Raw genomic sequence first — 22,536 nt, forward strand, 5'->3', positions numbered from 1 at the left:
ATAGTCGCTGCATTCATGTACAAAACTGTGCTTCTGGTTAGTGTGTAGTTTAGCCTGTCAATGAATTATATTCATTAAACAGTTGGAACATAGATACTATATCTTGTTAACACATGAACATGCGGTGGCTAAAACAGGATATACATGATTATTACACACAGCGTCTGCCATGAACCCAGAGGATAATACCTTTCTTAATTTCTCTGTCATCTGTTTCAGCACTGATTGAGTCTCTCTTTTGCAGGTGCTCAAATATCTGGACTATGCCTTCACTGGTGTTTTCACTTTTGAAATGGTGATAAAGGTAAGCATGTAGATTATTTATTATTATTTAAGTTAGTAAGTTAATTTGCTGACTGAAAGTAAATGTGGAGAGGACATTGAGGCAGTCAGTACCAGGACCTCATGTCACTGTGGCCATTGTTCTCTGGATATCAGGCTGCGTTACTGTCCCTTTTTATTTATTTTTTATTAATCGCACAAGGACAGTAATTCCCATTTCAAGTTCAAAATTGACAATTTATAAATGTCATCCTGAGTTAAAAGTATGAATACTATAAGATAATCACCAAAGATTTTACATAATAGACTGACTCAGTACAAGCCTGATAATATCGTTACATAGCAAAAGCTCTTTTGCAATAAATCCAAATTATTCAAATAAAAAAAGAGCGAAGTCAAATCAAATGAATGAAAATAAGAAAACATAACTGCAAATGTCTTTGGTTTAGATGGTGGACCTTGGCCTGCTGCTTCATCCTGGATCCTACTTCAGGGACCTGTGGAACATTCTGGACTTCATAGTGGTCAGTGGGGCGCTGGTGGCCTTTGCATTTTCGTAAGTTCAATGACTGCTACCTTTTTGTTATAAAATAAACGTCTCCTGCTTGTAAAAGGTTAGCCCTGTTAATCAGATTTGGTGGATGCAAATATGCCAAACATCAGTCAGAAACAACATGTCCAGTGTGGACTGTGGGGGACAGAGAACAGCGTCGCAGCATCATGTCTGCCGAATGTTCATTTGAAGAAAATGGAACAGTCAATTTAAATGGAAAGGTAATTTAAACAGGAAGGTAATTTAACAGAAGAGGAAGATTAGCTCGTTGTTTGTTCTAAAGGGCCCTTTACAGAACAAAACCTGTATAAAATAGAACAACTGAATTATGTCTTATGATTCAGTTTCTATGAACACATATGAAAGCTGTCACTCTGCTCCTGTGCCAATCCACTAGATTCTGAACTCAGGTGGGATCAAAGTGTAAATCCATAAAGTGCTGTTAGAAGGGGTTGAGCTAGAATTATAATACATAATCATCAATATGGTAATTTTATGTGACAGTTCAAGTCTTATATTTGTTATTCATTAATTAACAGTTATTTCCAAAAGTCACGACATTTCTATTAAGTTTTTTTTCTTGAATATTTTTATTCATGGATTTTACAATGTCATTTTAATGTTTCCAATGTGTCTGAAGGTAATGGGATGATTTGTGATTGTTACAATACGTACTGTAAGCTTGTATTACTGTGCACAGGTTTTTTCTCAGACGAAGCGTGTGTGTGTGTGTGTGTGTGTGTTTTTTTTGAGTGTTGTGGTGCTGAGCACTCTGTTTATTGACACGGTCCTTTCCCTGTTTCTGTGCTGGGATCATTTTGAAGGAGCTTCATGGGGTAATGCCTCCTCTACCTCTCTCATCTTGCCTGTCTATGTCATTGTCTGTGTGTATGTATGTGAGAGAGAAAACAGACACGGCTTACACTGCAAAAACAAGTAATTTCCTCACATATTCAGTCTTCTTGAAATGTATCCAGGTTTTTCTTCGAAGGCACATTTTATAGGATGAGGAATGCAACTATATTCTATAAGATAATAGTTTTTGTTTCAGTAAAAGTAAATGTGAATTAAAATTCATTCAAATTAAGAAATCTAAGAACAGATGTTTTTGGTTTAGTTTTGAATTTCAGTAGTTATTTTGTGATGAAGCCTGGAAGTTAACTAGTTTGCTGTAACCACACTTACTTAACCTGCCTTGTCTGTGGTATGGAATTATATTTGTGCCTCAATTATGAGAGGGCAATTGGCCATTTCATGCACAATTTTTTTCACACTAAGAAGATCTATTTTGGAGAGAATTTACATGCAAAGAAGGGTTTAAACAAACAAATATCCCCTTTGTGCTCAAAGTATAATTTATGTGAATGCAAAAAAATCACTCTGTGAACTGAGACACAGATTTAATGACATATCAAGAATATGAACATACTTATTTCCTACATTTCCTTAATTGAACAAAGTAATTTTTTCTGCAAACAGAACACACATCAGCTGCACAGAATTCTGGTCTAAAGGCTATTGTCAGTGGAAAATCACCTCAGCTTTACTGGATTTCCTTCAGTTGTTGTTGCCAAAGCAGCCATCAGCTGTTAAGGTGTTTTTATCCTGTACAGATCGTAAGACATGCAGTATATGAAGAGAAATTGCTTGTGAGGATGGGTGTTTTTTGCAGTGTGCACTGTTGTGCCTGAGATACACTCACATGTCGTCGTCCATCGAAGACCTTCCTGTGCTTGGCTAAAGGTCCTTCCTCCATGCTCTCCTCTGCTACGGAGGGGCATGTCACCTGCGTGCTCGTCATCCTTCTCCTCCATCAATTTAACATTCTCTATTTTTAATTCACCAGAGGCTCTCTAATTTAACAAGCACGCTGCTGCTGGAGGCCATGAATATGTCTCAGGGAATATCAATCTTCTCTGTGATCATAGCATGCACATTACAGACTGTATGGCAGCACTCGGTGCTGTTAGCCACAGGTTTTTAATGACTGCCCTATGACCACGCTGTCACATCATTTCCATTTACATGCAGTTTGTTTCACACTTCCCTCCTTAACCTGTATCTGCCCCACTTACCATCATACTGTAGACATTTATATGGGTTGGCTTGACACCTGTGCTGAATAGCATTTGTGAATATAATTTCATGCTTAAAATTTATCCACAGTGTATTTCAGTGACTAATGACGTGCATAATATGGAGACCCAATGTTCATGAACAACATCAACATCAACAACAATAATAATGATAATAAAGAAACAAGACATAATGAAAAACATATTATCTATGCCACTGTAGATAATAATGAAATTATATATAGATGACAATGAAATTATTACCTACAGTGACAACCCAGAACTACTGACAAGGTCACATCATTAATAACTTGTTTTGCTTGGTTATGTCAGCTGAAATTGTCATTGTCATGCTGATAATACCAGACTGAAGCACAGCAACCTCAAATACATAGAATACAAAACAGAGGATAGGGGATATTTTAAAAGAATAGCATTATATTGAATTGATCTCCATTAATGGCTCCTTTGGGAAAGGAAGGAAGGAACTAATAATGATGAGCCACATTTCTTTGATTGCGTTTACTAATGAAAATCTTCACTTCATGATGTCTGATTTTATATCCATGTCTCATTTGATATTGAACACTTGGATCTCCATAACCGTGACCTTGTTCTCATGCAATAAGTTCAACATATTTAACGCTTAAACTAAGAAACTCCAATTATTTGCAAAGGCTATTTTGCTCCAGGCCACTTCCATATTGAAAGTTACAGATAGAAAATACTCTCTGATAGACAGCTGTCTTCAACTCATCATGCATGTCCCCAGAGCTTGTTCTGCCTGCAGTCCATTTGCCTGTGACAAGGACAAAGAACCATAGCATCCCCATCAAAGCCGAATCTGTGAATCTGTCATCTCATGTACTGGAACCACTCAGCTGTTGAGCCCAGTCTGCAGCTTTTTGGTACATTTCATGTTTGATGCTGCAAACTGCAATGCTAGTGATGACCTGGTTTTCAGGGATGGGATGATGTTTCTTTTTTTTTCTTCTTTTTTTGAAAATAATTTTTTGCATTATTGATTTTTTTTTTTTTTAAAATAGGCCTGTTTTGTTTGTTAGCATTTTCCCTTTTTATTTGATGTTTTGGTTGAGATTGAGAAGTTGTAGCAGCGCGTATTTACAGAACAAGAGCTGAGCAAGTTATAATCACCAACAGTCTTGATTTGTGTGTTAGGCTATCTCCAAAAAGTGCAGGCCCATTCAGCATCCAATCACACCTGCTTTTTTTGTGGAGCCAGTTCTTTACTGGGATTTACTCACCCAGTTGTCTGCTACCAACCAAAATATATATCAAATTTATCTATATATAATCATCATGGTGTTGTCGCTTGATGCAAACATATGCTTTATTTTGTTTGTTTGTGTGAAGCATCCATAAATGTGCTGTACCTTGTTTTACCACTGTTTTCCCCCAAGTAGATCGCAACAAGGTGTGACCAGGTGGGGAACCTCCCTATGCCACCCTGACCCCCCCACCCTATACCCATACCTTACCTACCCCTCTTCCCCCAATTCCAACCCTCTCTAACTACCATTCTTCTTGTGCTTAGATCAGCTTCTTGTATAAAACAATTAAAACCATAATCCAGTGAATCAAATGCCTTTTTAAGACCACAGTAACTCTTATCTGACAGCTTTCAATTGAAACCTTCCTCTGTCTACCGAAACCACTGATGGTTTTAGCAGTTTCATTCCAAAATGATGCTTTATAATACTTTTGTGTGAAAATCAAACTTTCTACTTTTACTTTGTGTTTTCTTGATCACAACTTCCATAATCAATAGTAATATTAAGACAACAGTAAGAGTTATTTAAATCTAAATCTCACCTAGATGATTATTTCAAAAATAGTACATTTCATTAGTAACCAATCAGCAGTTAATTTATTTTACTGCACTTTGGAATGAAACCTGTCATTCAGAGGTGATTGTCTTCAAAAAGTACTTTTCCTCTTGTGTTGGATAATATATATCCTTCTTCACACCCAGCCACTTTCAGCAAACTTGGGCCTATGTACACTCATTTTCCTCCTTTCTACCTGAGAAACATGAAGTACAGCAGGAGTTGCATGTGAAGGCCCTCGTAGTGTGCACACAGCCAGTGAAGCCCAATGGCTTTTTGGCTTTTGGCCAAAAAAAATTGGTGTCATAAATGTTGATTTTGTTTTAGGATGCAACCTGTTTTTTCAACTCTATCTTGATTGATGGTCATATGTATGTTGAGTTACTAGTAACTGCATTCATTCCTCTTCTCCATACTGGCTATGAAGGGATCCCTTCCCGCGTAACTCCAATGTAAGAGATCAGTAAAAATGTCCAGTCCTTTTTGTATGCGAAAATGCATTCTAAAGTTCAACAGACACTTCTTTGGTTGTGGTTTCTACAGTCTGTGTTAAACAAATTAAGTTGATACCTCATGATGGTTTTTTTCTGTACAAAATTCCCTCTGTGTTTCCTTTACTTTACTTGAAATACTTGACTGACATACCTATAAATACCATCAATTATACCATACCATAAATACTTCACCATAAATACCATACCAAAAATGCCATAAGTCCTTGCTGAGGATAGCCACCTGTAGTCTAACTTAAACTTTAGAGTGCATTTTTTTCACAGAAAGTTGATTGTGGACCCCCCAAGTCTGGTGCTACTGTACAAAATGTTTTGACTCTATGATGCGTGCTAGGAGCAATAAACAATTAACAGGCATCAAATGATGGGACTAGACAACATGGCCGATGTGTGTCATGCGTTAGTTCATGTTGAAATATTTTCAACTTGAGTGTCAGTGTCTTTGGTTCAATTTACTCTGGCTGGCTTTGAGGAATTCCACACCCACTGCCTGTCTTTGCATTGATTATTTGTATTTGTATTGGTAAAAGTACTTCTGTGTGTAGTTGCTGTACGGAGGTAATGCTTCATAGCTTAAGTGGAGATAAGGAACTTAAAATTTGTATTTTGTTAAGATAGACTAAAAATCTGAATAAGTAAATCCTTTAAATATTTATGCAATTTAATGAAAATAAAAATAGAGCATTGCCGAGACAGTTGGAAGAGGGATTTTATTTTCGGGGCCCAACTCCCTGTTCTCATTTCAAGGAAATTATGAACAGTTGTGGCCTCAGTCACATCTGAGCCAGATGTCCTCATTATCATTTGAACTTTCACATTCCCCTAATTATCTGACAGACTTTTGTCACGTTTTCACTCCTGTAACGAGCCCAATCTCACGTTCTCTCCTGCATCCTCACTATATATATCTTGGTGTTGAGGAGTATTCTTTGAAAGCTATCAGAATATCTTATGTGGCTGTTCTCTCAGCCCTCATTGTAACTGTGTGAGTGTCCATTCTAAAAACCCTCTGGCCTTATGTCACTGGGAACGCATGCTAGACTAATGTGCATCAAAGCATGGAAGTTGTTGCATGTGGTTGTGATTGGAGTAAAGGATGTCATTAGAATAATAGACAGACAAAAGCTACTCATATCACATGGATTCCATGCTGTTTGTCACCCTACAGCTGATTGCGGTGGTTGTCAAAGTGGAGTTCAGGGTTTTGGGGAGCTTCTAGACACCCTGTGGCAACATTTGGAACTGTTCAATATAATCCATTTCAGAAAATATCCTAGTAGGAAACATTAAAAAGTAGCCACAAGAGTCATTGGGTTCACTTTTACCACTATTATCTTTCAGCAACATTATCAGAGCCTCATCAAAGTTTAGGCAAAGCACAATGTACTATTGACCGTTTGCAGCAGAATGTGAAACGGTCAGGATGAGCACCCGTGTGTCTGACGCCATCATTTTCTAATGGAAATGGTGGATTACTCTAGATTGGGAGTGAGTTTGCTGCCCTAATTGAAGGAGTATCTTAGGGGCTAACCAGTGAGGGTCAAATGGAGCATGGTGTTGGCAAGTGAATTGGTGCAGCATCAGCAGTAATGTGTTCATCTTTATTATTTAGAGGGAGTAAAGCTCTCAATTCACCATTTGATAAACATTTCAGCTCTCACGTTCGGTCACAAACTTTGGGGTTGAACTGGAAATTGAGATTGCAGGTTCAAGAGGCAGGGCTAACCATTAAGGTAAAGGACAGGCTGAAGAGCTTTGATATCCAAAATGAAGCTCGGAGAAGAGTCACTGCCCTTTCCCATCAAAAGGAGCTAGTTGAGGTGGTTAGAGAATCTGGTAAGGATGCCTCCAGGTACATCCAACTGGCAGGACACCCTGGCGGAGACCCACATCATGCTAGAGGGATTATATATATCATCTGTTTTGGGTATGCCTCAGGATCCCCCAGGAGGAGCTGGCAGACGTTGCCGGAGAGAGGGATGTCTGGACTACCTTGCTTAGCATTTTGCCAACACAACCCAGCCCTGGATAAGTGCCGCAAAATGGATGGAAGATTACACAATTCATTTCAACACTAAATTCCAGCAACAAAACTCTTCTCATATTGAGGCAGATACTCAAACTAAATCTTAAAATAAATAAATAAACTAAATCTGTAAATAAGGTAACTCGTGAAAGTATTTGAATAGCCCATAATAGCGCAGCAGTTGAATATGAATAATCTGATATACACCAATGAAAGGCATAAAACACGAAGAGACACTAAGCAGTTGTATTGTGTTAATGTTCATCTTGTTGATTTCACGTTTTTGTAATTTTATGACATTAGGACAGTGGTTCAAAATGGGTCACTGCACAGGAGGTAGGATACTCAGATCACATAGCTGATCGATTGGAATAAGTGGTTTTAAGTTAGTGTTTTGCACTTTTTAAGATAAGATAGCAAGACGTTACCTGTGACATTTGTCTGGACTCCTTTCACATTATCCTTAGAAATATGTTTCCTATCACCATTTGCAGAGCTCTTTGCAGTGCTTATTCAGCACAGGCCAATCCTAAGCTTCTAAGACTGTAGACCCAATAATACTACCGACGTGCAGGTGATTACAAAGAACAAAGAAAGTCAGAGGATTTTTGTCTTATCCTTCCTGTGTGGGTAGGATTTCAATACTGCAGCCTTCTTGTCATTTGTCTTAAAGATATTCTGTTCTATATCCCACATCTTTTCCATATTTTCTATATCTCAACCAACAACAAACCAGCACTCAGTTCATGAATTCACGGTATTCCTTTTCTCTAGGAAGTAGTGTTTGCAGTTGGTCTGGTTCTCTGTTTCTTTTTGGATTGACAAATTTGTAGAATTTGAAAGTACTATGCATTTAGTTTTTATTACACCAGGATATTCACTCAGTATCACCACTGCTCTCCGGGGACTCCTGGGCACACAGATTTCAGTTTACATTTGAAAGTTTACTAGTTTGAAACTGGTTGACTCGTTTGTTCCCTGGTAGATGCTTAGCTGATTTCAGATAGTGGCACCATAAAGGGGTCAGAATGTTTCAACTGAAGGCAGGTCATTGAACAGCACCAATGAACAGCATCTAGAACCCCCTCCCCATCTGCAAATTTCAAGAACTGACAATCGGACAAGAACCTTAGAACCCTTTACACAGTGATAGGGGATGATAAAGCAGCCGGGTTTGAACATTTCTCAAGTCTTCTTTCATTCTTCACAGAACTACCACCATCACTTTACATTTGTAGAAATGAGTGCAATGTCAGGAGTGCCTTCAAGCAAGGCATGCACAGTTATTACTCATTATATGATAGATTCTGTGTTGTCCTTCACTATAACACACTGCATGGGACAAAACTAGCAATTGTCCTGGCCAACAATTTTTCTGTATCCGATACTCCACACCTTGTTGTAGTTCTTTGCATTGTAGGAAAGGATCCAGTGTCACATCTTAAGCATACACTCAAGAAGACCTGCACATAGATATTAACTCCATCACTGATTATTATGTTTCTGGTGCATCTAAGTAGTGACACAATATCAGCAACGCCTTTGTTCTGCAGGTAAAATGATTGTTTTTGTCAATGGTGTTTCTTGGAAGAGAGCATAGATGGATATAACGGCTTCAAGAAGAAAGGGCTGTCTGACGGCAAGGTGAACTGGTGAAAATATTTTAGATATAGTGAACATTTAACCTGATACTGAATTTTTTATACAGGATTTTTTTAGGTGGCTGAAATATGTATTACTACAGGCCCTATCACCAGCAGTACATTGCTTAGCATTCATGCAGGTTATCCTGTCTGCTTCCCCAACTGAAGATGTACCAACCACTATCCTTTGTAGGCAATACACTAACTATACATAAGTACCTCAAACAACCCCACTTCAAAAAATCTATGTTTTCCATCCATCCATTGTCTATATCGCTTATACTTAAGGGTCACAGAGGGCTGGAGCCAATCCCAGCTGATATTTGGTGAGAGGTGGGGTACACTCTGGAATGGTTGCCAATCACAGTGTAGACACATTGAGACAGCAACTCACGCTCACATCCTATGGGCAATTTAGAGTGACCAATTAACCTAACCTGCATGTCTGTAGACTGGGAGGAAGCCGGAGTGCCCAGAGAAAACCCACACAAGCACAGGGACACCTTGCAAACTCCACACGGGAAGGCCCCAGGTTCAAACTGCAAACTCCATTGTTGCTGGCCAGCAGATTTGCACCTGGAACCTTGTTGCTATGAGGCAACAGTGCTAACCACTGGAACAATAGCGCAGTGTAAAAATACTCAGTTACTCTGGAGGGTGAGGGAGGGAGAGAGCGATGCACAGCAATCACATTCATAATAATAGCAAGTACATATTACATAACAAGTATGCATACTGTAAAAAGAAGTGGACGTTTTCAAGAGTCATGAGAATATTTAAGGGTAGTACTTCGTAAGTCAGTCACATACACTGACACTGACAAATATCACGTGTGTCTGTTTCGAAGACACAAAGTCATGAGTCTTATGTGCAAATACGAAGAGCAGGAAAACAAAATGAACACAAACTGTACAGATGAAACTGTGGAACTCACTGAGGTTTATTCAAACATCGCACCTCAGACATGACCTATAAGGAGTCAGTTTTCTTTTAGACGGCAAATTTGCGTCAGTTATTTGCTTCAGATCACTAAGATCTTAATCAGTGAAATGCCCACTGAAGACATCTTGTTGATTAAGATCCCTGATGCACAGTCTTAAGTCTAATCATTTTTGCATGGAAAACAATGTGTTGAAATGCAGTCTTCTCTTAAACCGAAGGACAAAGGAAGCCTTTCTTTGAATTAACTTACTGATTGCATGTGTTCAATTAGAGATTTCACTCTGACTTATTCATGTAAACCAGGATTACATGATACCCCCAGCTGAATGGTGAGGGGATGCATGTCCCAGTGTGGAGTCGTCTGTACTGTGAAATGTGTACTGCTCAGGAATAATATGACAACTAGTCTTATATACCCCAGTTAGTGTCATTGAAATGTTTTCCCTCCACCCCTCTACAGTCATACACATGAATACAGTATAACGCAGTTCTGTCTTCTTTACTAATGATGATGATGATGATTTTTAAAGGTGTTTCGTTGTTCTTCCTTACCACTGTACAATTGAGACCAGGAGACTGGTCTCCTGCGACAGGACATACGACATAAGCAATTTTTTTTTTGTCTAAACACATTAGGAAACAAAAAGTAATGATAATTTGGGTGTGATAAATAGCTAAAATATCACTGCATAATTCTAAAGTGGATTTGGCTATTCTAAGAGAATAGTTTCTGAAAAAAGCTTAATTGCCCTTTTTTTTCTGAGAGTGAGATGAGAAGATCAATAAGGAATTTGTTCATTTTTAAGAGGGGGGGTGCCCTAATTGGAGAGCCCACCCGCAGAGGGGTTCGCATCTGTTTTCTCAAGCACCTCCAAGCAACGAGTCCTTGCCACCACAGCCTCGCTTTGGGTTTTGTCTCAAATGAAATCAATTAATTTTTTGTGTGCAAAAGACATTTGAAAGGATAAGGGGGACGTGTCTGTCTCGTTAAGGGGGATGTGTTTTGGTCATTTTGCTAACAAGGCGATGCCTTGAAGATGGAAGGCGTTACTAAAGTAAATTCAATAAGCACAATCCCTTTCTGTGTTCAAAAACAGATGACCTTCCTTCAACAAGTCTGTCTTCTCTGTTTCTCTCTCTGTCTCCCTTCCTCAAAAAAGACTTGAAGACTTAAATGTGTCACATATGTTAGAGGTGTTAAGTAGGTTTTTCCACTTTAGACAGAGGCAGGTTAGCACCAGTCTTTATCCTAAGCCAGGCTAGCCACATCCTAACTTGCTCTTGTCTCACTCTTTGAAAGAAAAGCGAACAAGCAAAGCTATTCCTTCAAGTATGAGCATTTTCTCCCCTATGGTCCCCTAAAAATGTCATATTTAACATTCTCCTCGATGTACGAGTCTGCGTCCCAGTATATCAGAGTAGTCCCACCTACATTTGTTAATATCAAATGGTTAACATCACTGGTATGCAACAGGATCATTTCTAGGAAGCTTACCACGAGGTTATGACGGTCCACCTCCTCTTGCCCCATTATCTATCCCCATTAATGCAGTTCAGGGATAGTGGTTGAAGTTTGACTTCTGCCACAGAGCCTGGCAGAGGAGCACACACCCTGCTTACCCTGATAAGTGGCCCTTAGACTTCTGCCCTGCTTAGCACTAGTATGATTGCCTTGCACTATGCCCTAGAACCATCATGCATGAAACAGGATACCTTATATAACAGCAGCTGTTTTGTGCCTCATTAACCCAGCTGATCTAAACACGCCTTATTTGTGTCATACCACAATCCAAAAGTAGTTAAGTATCAAATGAATTTTAGATATGTTAAAGTTATATTTCGTGTGCTCTTTATTAGTATATCAGTAATAGGGAAAAAAGATATCTGATGCTGATATGTTGTTTGTGGGCAGTTCTCTGTGTGGCCTAACTGTGTTTGCTTTCTGCAGGGGGACCAAAGGCAAAGACATCAGCACTATCAAGTCGCTGAGGGTTCTCCGTGTGCTCAGGCCTCTCAAGACCATCAAGCGTCTGCCAAAACTCAAGGTTTTGCTCCAGTTCTTTTTTGCTTTATTTAGATTAGACAGGTTAGCAAACTGTAATCAAGGTGTTTAAGTTAAGTGCTACTTTACAGACTACATGACTGTGCTTGATCGTGAAAGCACCACAATCAGTCGAGCCACTACGTAAAACTCTACTTGCCTACAACGTGTTTATCTGTGTGAATACTTTTTGACTGCCTTTTGACCCTGTCTGTGGCACTCAGCTCCAAGCCCACTGGTTCTTACTGAAGGTGCAGATCTCTTAAAAAACGACTCAAAAAAGTGATATAGTTTTATGTTTTTAAAAAAAAGGCTCAGCTGGGCAGCTGGACACTGCACATTTTAGCAAATGTTACTCAGTGTTTGGAGCAGCAGGAGAGGGGGAATCATTTTGTTCATTTTCCATGTATCCTGCTCGTTAGTGTCCTACTTTTTAGTAGAACACATTCATTGTTGGTTTTGGTTTTGGTTGGTGAGAGATTTGTTGACAGCAGAAAAATGTAGAATACCATCATCCTCATCTTTTGATTCTCTTAATGACATAGCTCCAAATGTGTGTCCTCAGGCAGTGTTCGACTGTGTGGTCAACTCTTTGAAGAACGTGCTGAACATCCTCATCGTTTACATCCTCTTCATGTTCATCTTTGCTGTCATCGCAGTCCAGCTCTTCAAGGGGAAATTCTTCTACTGCACAGATGAGTCAAAGGGCCTGGAGAAGGATTGCAAGTTGGTCTAAAATCCCTCACTCCCTCATTAATTATCTCAAAAACTTTGAAATTATCAGCATCAAACACCGGTGTGGTCAAAACCAGATCATGTTCACATCAAACCCCACTCAGCTTTATTGGTGCCTTCATGTCTTCCAGAGGGCAGTTCCTAGACTACGACAAAGACGAGGTGGCTGCCAAGCCCAGAGAGTGGAAGAAATATGAATTCCATTATGACAACGTGTTGTGGGCCTTCCTGACCCTCTTCACCGTCTCCACTGGGGAGGGCTGGCCAACGTAAGTGCAGTTGGCTTGAATACCTCTTCAAGTTATAGACATGCCGAAGGCTGTCATAGTTGAAACTACTATGTCAAAGCACAAAATGTACATATCCATCTTTAGCTAACAGGGCTTTTGCCTTTATTTTTGCTTTACTTTTGAGTTTAAGATATAACTCCTTAACCTCACTCATCCAGCAGTGCGCCAGTCTTCGAACAAACAGCGTTCAATCTCAACATATTTTGAATTCTGGCGGTGTTTGTGGCCTTGGAGAGTAACATAACAGATGGGATATGTTCCTGTATCTCACCTGCTGGCTTTTGTGCTGTGGTCTAATCTCCTTACAGTGTCTTAAAGCACTCTGTGGATGCCACCTTTGAAGACCAGGGTCCTAATCCAGGCTACCGGATAGAAATGTCTATCTTCTATGTGGTCTACTTTGTTGTCTTCCCTTTCTTCTTTGTCAACATCTTCGTCGCTCTGATCATCATCACCTTCCAGGAGCAGGGAGACAAGGCCTTGTCTGAGTGCAGCTTGGAAAAGAACGAGGTAGACATGACAAAGCACACTGAGCTTTATGTTCCGTTGTGATCATAATCATTGTACCTCATCTCATTTTCTCAAATCCTGATGATGGATGGATTTGCATGCAACATTTAGGGCAGGTTTGTCCTATTGCTGAATTACTTTTTGTTGTAGGAGAGCTGCATTTCTTTGTACTTAAGCAATCACTTTTTTTTCCAAACAAATGTGCTGATTGTTCACGTAGTGCTGTGATTTTTGGATAAAGCATTAAAATGTGGCTGCAGTTTACATGAGACTCTTCAGCCTAAACAGACACATTTCTGAGTTCAAAATGGTATGTCAGAGTCAATATTAGGAACAATACGATTGCCTGCTCTGCAATACTTGTTGCCCCTTGAATAGTCTGTTGATGTTTTGGTCCGAGAATCTTCCTCAGAAGAGTCAAACAGCTGCCAGTCACAGGTGCAGTAAAGACACAGGTCAGTGACAAATTAAAGGAAAAAAACAGAATAAAAGAGTAGAGAATCATATCAAATGCAGATGCTTCCATACAGGTCGAAAGTGCTCACTGAGTTGATTCAGGAATTCAACATTAAGGATTCAAGAATCCCCACATGAGAAGCATCAGATATTATATTGAGCAACAGTGGCAGGAAGAACTCCCCTTTAACAGGAAGGAACCTCGAACAGAACCAGGCTTTGGGGGGGGGGCTTTCTGTCAGGGTCCGTGTTGGATGGAGGTTGGAGAGAGAGAGTGAGAGAAATCAAACAGCAACCAAAATACTAACAGCAACTATAGCACTGACAATAGAAGTGTGACTAATAATTAGCAATATGGTAACAGTGAAAGACACAAGAATAGTTAATATATGAATAACAATAACGTGACCAATATTGCTAAAAGGTGGCAGCGGCTGATGGTCCGAGTAATTAAGTAATGACACAAACACAGGCAATCACAGATAAAAGTGGGGACACACAATACAATTGTTGACTCTAAATATGAGTGAGGTTGTGGTGACTGAGTCTGTTCCAGTTTGGGTCAGTGATGATGAAAGATTGTAATGCGTGCCGTCTGATCCAGTTGCTGCTTGTCCTATGGCAGTATGTAGAATAACGACAAAAACAAAAGCAGCGAGGAAGAGAGTCAGCATTACTGTAATTCACTTCATCAGGCTCTGATGACTTTTACATCACTCTGATGAAGATCTCTCTTTCACTCAGCTCTCCTGAGCAGAGTTTACCCTCATCTTTCCATCCACCAAATCATCCAAATTTTGTTTGCAATTTCAGTTGCAGTATAAATGAATAAGGCTTTAATTAACACCTGGGACCAAAATGTACATTCACTAATTGGTTATCGGTTATCCACAGTTATTATAGACTAAAATTGTGTACTCTCTTTGTCTACGCTGTTTGGTCGGTTTCATCTTTGTTCATGAACAGCAAGCAGCTCTTGCCAGCGCAGATTTTGAATGATTAATAGCAACTGTATGCTTTCATCTTCTGAAACGGAGGTTTGAGAGCAGTCCCTTTCAAATAATGAAGACAGTGAAAGAGAGGTGTGTGTTCTGTGTTACAGAGAGCGTGTATTGACTTTGCCATAAACGCCAAACCTCTGACTCGCTATATGCCTGAGAACACGCAGTCCTTCCAATATAGGATGTGGAAGTTTGTGGTCTCGCCTCCATTTGAGTACTCCATCATGATCATGATTGCTCTCAACACTGTGGTACTCATGATGAAGGTAAGCCCGTTGGACGGGGTTTTAATAATAAAATGCTGAATTGATACAGTTGGATAGTTTTTTTTTTGGCTGCTTTATTAAGTCAGTCCTGGAATCATTAGCCCAGAAAAGGAATAGTTTGACATTTTGAGACACATGCTTATGTTCCTTACCTACATTAAACTCACTTCCATGTCTGTACAGTAAATATGAAGCTACAGCCAGCACCCCCTTAGCTTACCTTAGCATAATGACTGGAAACAGGAGGAAACAGTAAGCCTGGCTGTTATCCAAGCATAGCACAACCTGCTGGTTGGAGGATTAATGAGCATCTAAAGCTCACTTATTAAAATGTCATATCTTGTTTATTTAACCCGTTTAACCTTTGGTAAAAACAAACATGAGTGGTTTGATGGTTATGTTGGATGGGAGCTAAGCTCAAACAGAGTTACACACACATGCCAGTGTACCTTGGGATATTGTTGCCTATTGTCTTTCAGTTCCATGGAGCTCCAGACTTCTATGAAGCAATGCTGAAGAACCTCAACATAGTCTTCACCACGCTCTTCTCTCTGGAGTGTATCCTAAAGATCATTGCTTTTGGTCCACTGGTGGGTGACATTTGGAAAGCAGCGTTAAATGACCTGAACATCAAATAGCAACTACTGATATTCAATTGTTGTTTTTCAGAACTACTTAAAGGACGCCTGGAACGTGTTTGACTTTGTAACAGTGTTGGGCAGCATCACTGACATCCTGGTGACTGAAATCAATGTAAGAGCACCCTTCCCCACCCAATTCACCCCCACCTCAACAAGGCTTAGTGCAACACAGCTGTCATGGTAATTAGCTGGGGCAGGAACAGCCAGCTTTGTGCAAACAAGCCAACTAACCACATCAGCAAAGACAAAGGCAACAGTCCAGAGAGCCCTTTGTGGTTTGGATCAGTTTGTCATAGAGGACTGATACAGGAGCTTAGGATGGGTGGCTTCTTTGAATCCACCTCACAGAGGAATGTTTAATGTATTGTTTACGGTGGAGAAATTACTCTCCTGTGCTTTTTGTGTTGTTTGGCAGTTTCTTTATTCATTCCAGACAGTTCCTTTCTGTGCACCTGTATACATGTGTGTATTGTGAAGAAGCCTTTGACTGATTAACATGTGTGTATTTGTTCAGCTGATTCAGTTTATGTTGTGCAATATGACTGTCCCTCTTCTCTCGCCTCTGCTTCCTCTTCCTTCCTCCTCATCTTGCTCTGCTCTCTGTCTCTTTCTCTCTCTCTCTCTCTCTCTCTCTTTGTCTTTCCCTCCCTCCCTCTACATTTTCATCTTGTTGATTGTCATCACCGGTGTTGCCATGCCCTGGTCACAAACATCACTAGACTACGGTGAGTGATTTTCTAGCACTACTAGTGTTGTAATGATATGATATGATCTTGAATATGACTTAAAGGAGCCCTCCAGTAATTTTGTGTTGTGCTTGCATAAAGTCATTAGAACCACTAAAAAAGTGATGCAGCAGTCTTCCAGACGTCCTGACTTTAGTCCCTTTCAAATGTCTACCTTGTTACATACAGTAAATGAGACGGACTTACATGACTGAACAACTCTCAGAGTCACCTTTATATAACATGGTAAAATGAATGTTTTTGTCAATGGGGTTTGGTTATGATTAAACAAAAAGAATCTTACAGGTCTCGAGATCCTTTCCGTAAAGTTAACAGACACTTCTCTGTCAACTTCGCTCTGCCTTGGTAACTTTGCAGTTCCATTGTGACACTTGTTCATAAGTAGTTATGCTCTCAAACACTTCTGTCAGTGATCCCTGACAGGTGGTAGTCGGTCTACTTGAAACACTGGTAGTCAGGTTTTTGGCAATGCAATCATCATACACGTATTATTATTAAATGCTGGAACAGATGTCTCCTCGTACAGTTTTCAACTCACAGCTGTGGCACCATTGCTTCTCATGCACCAGGTGTCAGACATTGCTTGAAGGTCGTGGCTCTGTTCCGCCATGTCACAGAAAACAGCTCAATGAATGTAAACTTATGTCCGAATGACAAAACACCTTTGCCTTGACAGAAAGACAGACAGATCTGAAAGAGCTTTATTCCCTGTCATGGCTCAAGCTTTTTACACCCATGGAAAGTGTCTTTCAAACTGGCAACCCCAGTTTTTAAGGCAAGGATTGCTGCCTGATGACATTATCATGTCATCAAAGCGTATTTTAATGTGCTCATAACCTGAGAATTGACCCTTTCTGAGGTGTGTAAACTGTTCCAGAACAGCGACTGGCAATCCTGCTCAGTGAGCAGCCAAAAGCCAGTGTGTTTTCATTCTAACCAGGCACTGTTATAAGGAAGGATGCCTTTAACAGAGTGGATGAAATTCTTGGTTCATGATGTGCTTGTGTGTTTGCGTGCATGTGCATGTGTGCGCGTGTGCTATTGCAGTTGACGCATGGGAGAAGCATATTGCTCTATCTGATATTTATTGATGGGTTCACACTTTTTGTCATGAAATTCTCCACAGACCGTGCTTGCTTGCTTGCTCAGCAACAGCGCAGGGATAGTAACACCAAGCAGGAAGTTTGTAATAAAAAGACTGTGAAAGATCTCCACTTGATCTTTCAGACTCCGAAACCTCCACTTGCATCAGCTGAAAATTCAAATGCATTTTCTACGCAATCTTTTTGTGGCCAGTGTGGCCATGGGAATGTCAGTGTTGTTCTGGGATAGACTTGGAGAAATGATGAACCTTGTGCATGTTAATGCGTCACTCTCATCTCCCATCTCAAGACATTTTAGCTGCAGACACCAGTGTACTTTGTACCAGTGTACTTTGATATTGATAGTCCAGATATTTATTAGCTGCTGGAGACCTGCACGGCATATTGGTGATCTCCCTGCTCTAGAACAAATAAGATTCCTTCTATACACCCTACATACATTGTTGAAGTATTGTAGTTGTGATGTCAAAGAAATAAATGACATATCTATAAATGACCTCAGACATCCATATCCAATCACATGCCATGAGAAATAAATAAATGGCCAAAGAATCCTTAAATAGATCATTAAAACATCAACACAGTGATAACTGTTTTTTCACTTTGTTTTTGAAGTAACTTAAAAAATATGATATGGGTGTGGTTATCGGTGAGTGATAAAGATATTTGCTTGGTAAGTGCTTGATGTCCCGTCTGTGTCTAACAGGACAGGCTGCTGAACCTGAGCTTCCTGAGGCTGTTCAGAGCAGCTCGGCTCATCAAACTTCTGAGGCAGGGCTACACCATCCGCATCCTGCTGTGGACCTTCGTCCAGTCCTTCAAGGTTCTCACGCACATTACCGCATGCTCACCAATTTGTACATTGCACACATATACTGTATGTTTACTATCATCCACATCCACCGGCACATCTGATAGTTTACTGTCACACACTCACACACCCACGTACAGTAACTACCAGCACACACAAACATCCTGGCTGGAATAATTCAGAGTGGATATTAATGATTAAATATGTTTTGATTTGCTTCTGTTCCCTTTAGGCTCTGCCTTATGTTTGCCTGCTGATTGCTATGTTGTTCTTCATTTATGCCATCATTGGGATGCAGGTGGGTGATGCAGCTCTGCCGTGGTCAAAGAGGCCGTGATATTCATACACTGGTTTATCGTTAAAATGTTTTGGCCCGAACATGGAAAAACATGCATATTGCAACAAGGTGCAAATCAATTTCCATCGCTGTGTCTCTGCCGTAGGTGTTTGGCAACATTGAGCTGAATGAGGACACAGCTATCAATCACCACAACAACTTCCGCACTTTCCTCCAAGCTCTCATGCTGCTGTTCAGGTATAAGAAGCATTATCATATGTATCTCAGAAGCCCCTTATATCACCTTGACTTAATACAGACAGTTTTCCATTTAAAAAGGCATTACTTGTCTTAGACTTCCATGTGTGCATACAACCCAGTAGGTGATAGAGCAAAAGATTTTACGTCATGCAGTAGCTGTTATAGTGATTGTAGGGAAAGAGAATGCTATTATTGAACTGAACTGTCAGAAGCAAGTAAAATGCCACTGCAGGTTTCAGACACATTCCCCAAACACCATGACTTGGTTTCAGGCTGATTCGGACATCATTTGGATTTTAGTTTAGTAAAGTAATTCAAGTAATTAAAGGCCCTGAAAAATGATTTCCCTTGAGAAGTTTTTTGTGTTTTTCTTTGTGCTCTTCATACTGATTTGAAGTGGCCACGAGCTAAACATCATTCAGCAACTTTGAATCAAAATCTGTTGTCCATTATTCATTTCTACTCTACTCTACTCTCTTCACTGTTTCACTGAAATTATGACTTTTATTAAGTACACTGTTGCCCATAAAGTTAGAATCAAATGTTCTTTACCTCCTCTCATGAAATGATTGTGACAATGTGATTTATTCTTGATAAATAAAGTGTATATCTTCTCAAGTTTATTGATCAAACTCTTCCAAACATATCACAGTGAAACTTAAACCACAATTAACCTTTGCAGACTGTGTATTCAGGCTTTAACAAGATTGGGGGTATTGAACAATTATTCCACCTTTATGGGCAACAGTGTATTTTTATGACCATTTTATGACCACTCTGCTGATGAAGCAGAGTAGCTGATTTTTAATTTAATTAAACTTGTATTATGTCATTTCAACTGGCTGCATGGTGTCTGTTAAAATGTTGTATAAGATACCTACTAAGTCTGTTCACCGTTCTAAATGAATGCTCTGACTACCAACAGTGAGCGTCATCCTTCGAATCCTCATCCTCTGAATAGCACAGGATGGAGACTGTAGCACGCAGGAAGTACACTGCCCCCCCCTGAACTCCCTGAGACTTTGCATCACAGAAGCAATCATCTCACATCCCATTTGCTATCCAACTCGCTACTTTTGGACGTGGCCACCAGTCATTTGCTTGACATGGCATTGATAGCTGGCTAATCTTGTTAAACATATTGTGACATTAAATGTTTTTTTTTGGCAACCAAACGCAATGGTATTAACTTTGAATCTTGCAAGCGTAACTTTTCAATAGTTTTCTTACAAACTTTACCATCGATTGTAGTGCCATTGATAATTTCAGAATTAATATTTCATATTATAGAGTAATGTATGAGATTTGAAATCAAGCTTTCTGGGATTTCAGTGGAAGTAAAACATTGATAAAGCATACACATAAAGTTTTCCAACCAAGTCAGTTTAGCTTTGTGCATTTTAACTGTGATTGAGTCTACATTGAGTCTACTTAATCATCTCACTAAAGCAGACAGAGAACACAGAATTCAATATAATTGTTGTTGAAGCTGATCTATGAACCTGCAAAATCCTGCCAGTCCGTAGTGTCTCCTCAGTCAAAGCTTCTCTGTTTCTCTCTGTCTGTCTGTCTGTCTGTGTTTTTGTGTGTCTCAGGAGCGCAACTGGTGAGGCCTGGCATGAGATCATGTTATCATGTCTGAGCCACCGAGCCTGTGATGAGCTATCAGGGACCCATGGGAAAGAGTGTGGCAGTGATTTTGCCTACTTCTACTTTGTCTCCTTTATCTTCCTGTGCTCCTTTCTGGTCAGTACTGAAACACACCTAAATGTAGCCATTTTAACTGTTGCCGTTCGATTCTTTTCAGATATGACTGTTGGGTCACATTGGCCTTGCAGAAAAGATCTGATTGATTTTGTAGGAGTATAAGTATAATTTGACTCATTGGATATGCCCTATCATTTCTGTGTCATTACTTTAGAGTGTAATTTATATATTCCATGAACCAATTACAGTGGCCCTAAGATTACTCTCTCTTTTAAAATATTATAATATTATAATATATTATAAGATAATAACCAGCATTGCTACGGTGGTTTGATAGCTGACACAATGAGGATCATTCTAATGTGAAGCCCTTCATTCTGTACTACTCTGTAATGATTCCAGTGTCTGAAGCTCTGATCGCCTCATCATCTAAATACCCTCAAGAAATAGTGGTGCTAGAAGCTCAGAGACATATTAACTTCTTGCATCGCTAACTGGTGGACTACTGCAGCTGCCAGCCAAAGAGTGCTAGTGCTAGTCATTGATAGTAGCTCTTCAAGTTAGCTTTCTCACTTAGCCAGCTGAGACACTTGGCTGGTTTACTAAAGCCTGATTGCTAATTTACTCACTTTATTCAGTTTATTATAAATGACGTATTTGTATGATCAGTTCTTTTTTCAAACTATGCCTCTTTTGTGAGGCGGTGTATACTCCAACTGGGCAGGGTTCTATGCAAGTGGCTGGTGCACTGCAACTAAAATGCCACGATGCTAATGCTGCGGAGGCTCCATTCCCTCAATCAAGACGGTTGCTCTTGGTCAGTGGCACAAATTGGCATGTCCAAATCCAGAAAAGTTGGACTTGACATGAGTCAGTGCCGCTGAGACTAACTGATTTCAATTCAGAATGATTGTTTTTAAATGTTGGTTTGATCAGCACAAAACAGAGTTGTAATTTCAACCTAATGTCTGCGTTCCAGATGCTGAACCTGTTTGTGGCTGTCATAATGGATAACTTTGAGTACCTAACCAGAGACTCCTCCATCCTGGGACCTCATCACCTCGATGAGTTCATCCGGGTTTGGGCCGAGTACGACCCAGCTGCATGGTATGTTCAAGCCTCCCTCTGGACCCCAGAGAAGAGTATACAAAGTAAAGTGGAGAGAATACCCGACCTAACTTTGCTCCTCTCCTCCCTGTTTGTGACTGTGGTGACTGGATGAGGCCTCATACACTGGCCTTGTTACTATACTTTGTGTATGCAGTCATCCCACTGATGATCACTGTTTTGTTTTAAGTTGTCCTGAACGTTTGTTTATTTATGTGCTTGTTCTTTTCCACAGTGGACGGATTTCCTATAAGGATATGTACAATTTGTTACGCGTTATCTCACCCCCCCTTGGCTTAGGGAAGAACTGCCCTAATAGGGTAGCCTACAAGGTTTGCAAATACCAGACATTTCCGTCAATAGGGTGCTTTGTGTACCTCTTTGCCAGGAGACTTTTAACTGAATGGCTGTGCACCAATGAAATCGCCTTTACACTAGCACCTGTCCCTCCAAGCTGACTGGCTTTGGTCGATGATGCCGGAGAGTAAACAAAGGTTTCAAAGCCATGGCAATGTCCCAACATGCCGCCTGCCATACCTACTTTCTCCTGTCTGTAAAGTTTAGGCAGCAGACACTCTTTACTTTGCATTTCTATCAGATTAAACCATCAAAAGTTTTGAGAGACAGTTGATCACTAGATTGAGATCTTAGAAACATCTGAATCAGATCAAAAGACACCTGCAGGAGGAAAGTCAGGCTATGAC

At 40.0% G+C, this 22,536-nt stretch overlaps 1 protein-coding gene across 1 annotated transcript in view; it reads left to right on the plus strand.

The window, feature by feature from the left end:
• cacna1ba (calcium channel, voltage-dependent, N type, alpha 1B subunit, a) overlaps positions 1-22,536 on the plus strand; it is a 134,429-nt gene that overhangs the window by 91,748 nt on the left and 20,145 nt on the right. Inside the window, exons 25-42 of the mRNA XM_070833487.1 lie at positions 245-304; positions 732-838; positions 1,660-1,671; positions 4,335-4,355; positions 11,829-11,925; positions 12,487-12,647; positions 12,788-12,925; positions 13,255-13,456; positions 15,015-15,179; positions 15,659-15,769; positions 15,849-15,932; positions 16,540-16,545; positions 18,376-18,492; positions 18,713-18,778; positions 18,924-19,015; positions 20,614-20,764; positions 21,705-21,832; positions 22,068-22,164. Of these exons, the coding sequence (XP_070689588.1) occupies positions 245-304; positions 732-838; positions 1,660-1,671; positions 4,335-4,355; positions 11,829-11,925; positions 12,487-12,647; positions 12,788-12,925; positions 13,255-13,456; positions 15,015-15,179; positions 15,659-15,769; positions 15,849-15,932; positions 16,540-16,545; positions 18,376-18,492; positions 18,713-18,778; positions 18,924-19,015; positions 20,614-20,764; positions 21,705-21,832; positions 22,068-22,164 (1,815 nt within the window). The remainder of the gene's footprint in view (positions 1-244; positions 305-731; positions 839-1,659; positions 1,672-4,334; positions 4,356-11,828; positions 11,926-12,486; positions 12,648-12,787; positions 12,926-13,254; positions 13,457-15,014; positions 15,180-15,658; positions 15,770-15,848; positions 15,933-16,539; positions 16,546-18,375; positions 18,493-18,712; positions 18,779-18,923; positions 19,016-20,613; positions 20,765-21,704; positions 21,833-22,067; positions 22,165-22,536) is intronic.

The sequence above is a fragment of the Pempheris klunzingeri genome, chromosome 7 (assembly GCF_042242105.1).
Source record: "Pempheris klunzingeri isolate RE-2024b chromosome 7, fPemKlu1.hap1, whole genome shotgun sequence".
Lineage (NCBI taxonomy): Eukaryota > Metazoa > Chordata > Actinopteri > Acropomatiformes > Pempheridae > Pempheris > Pempheris klunzingeri.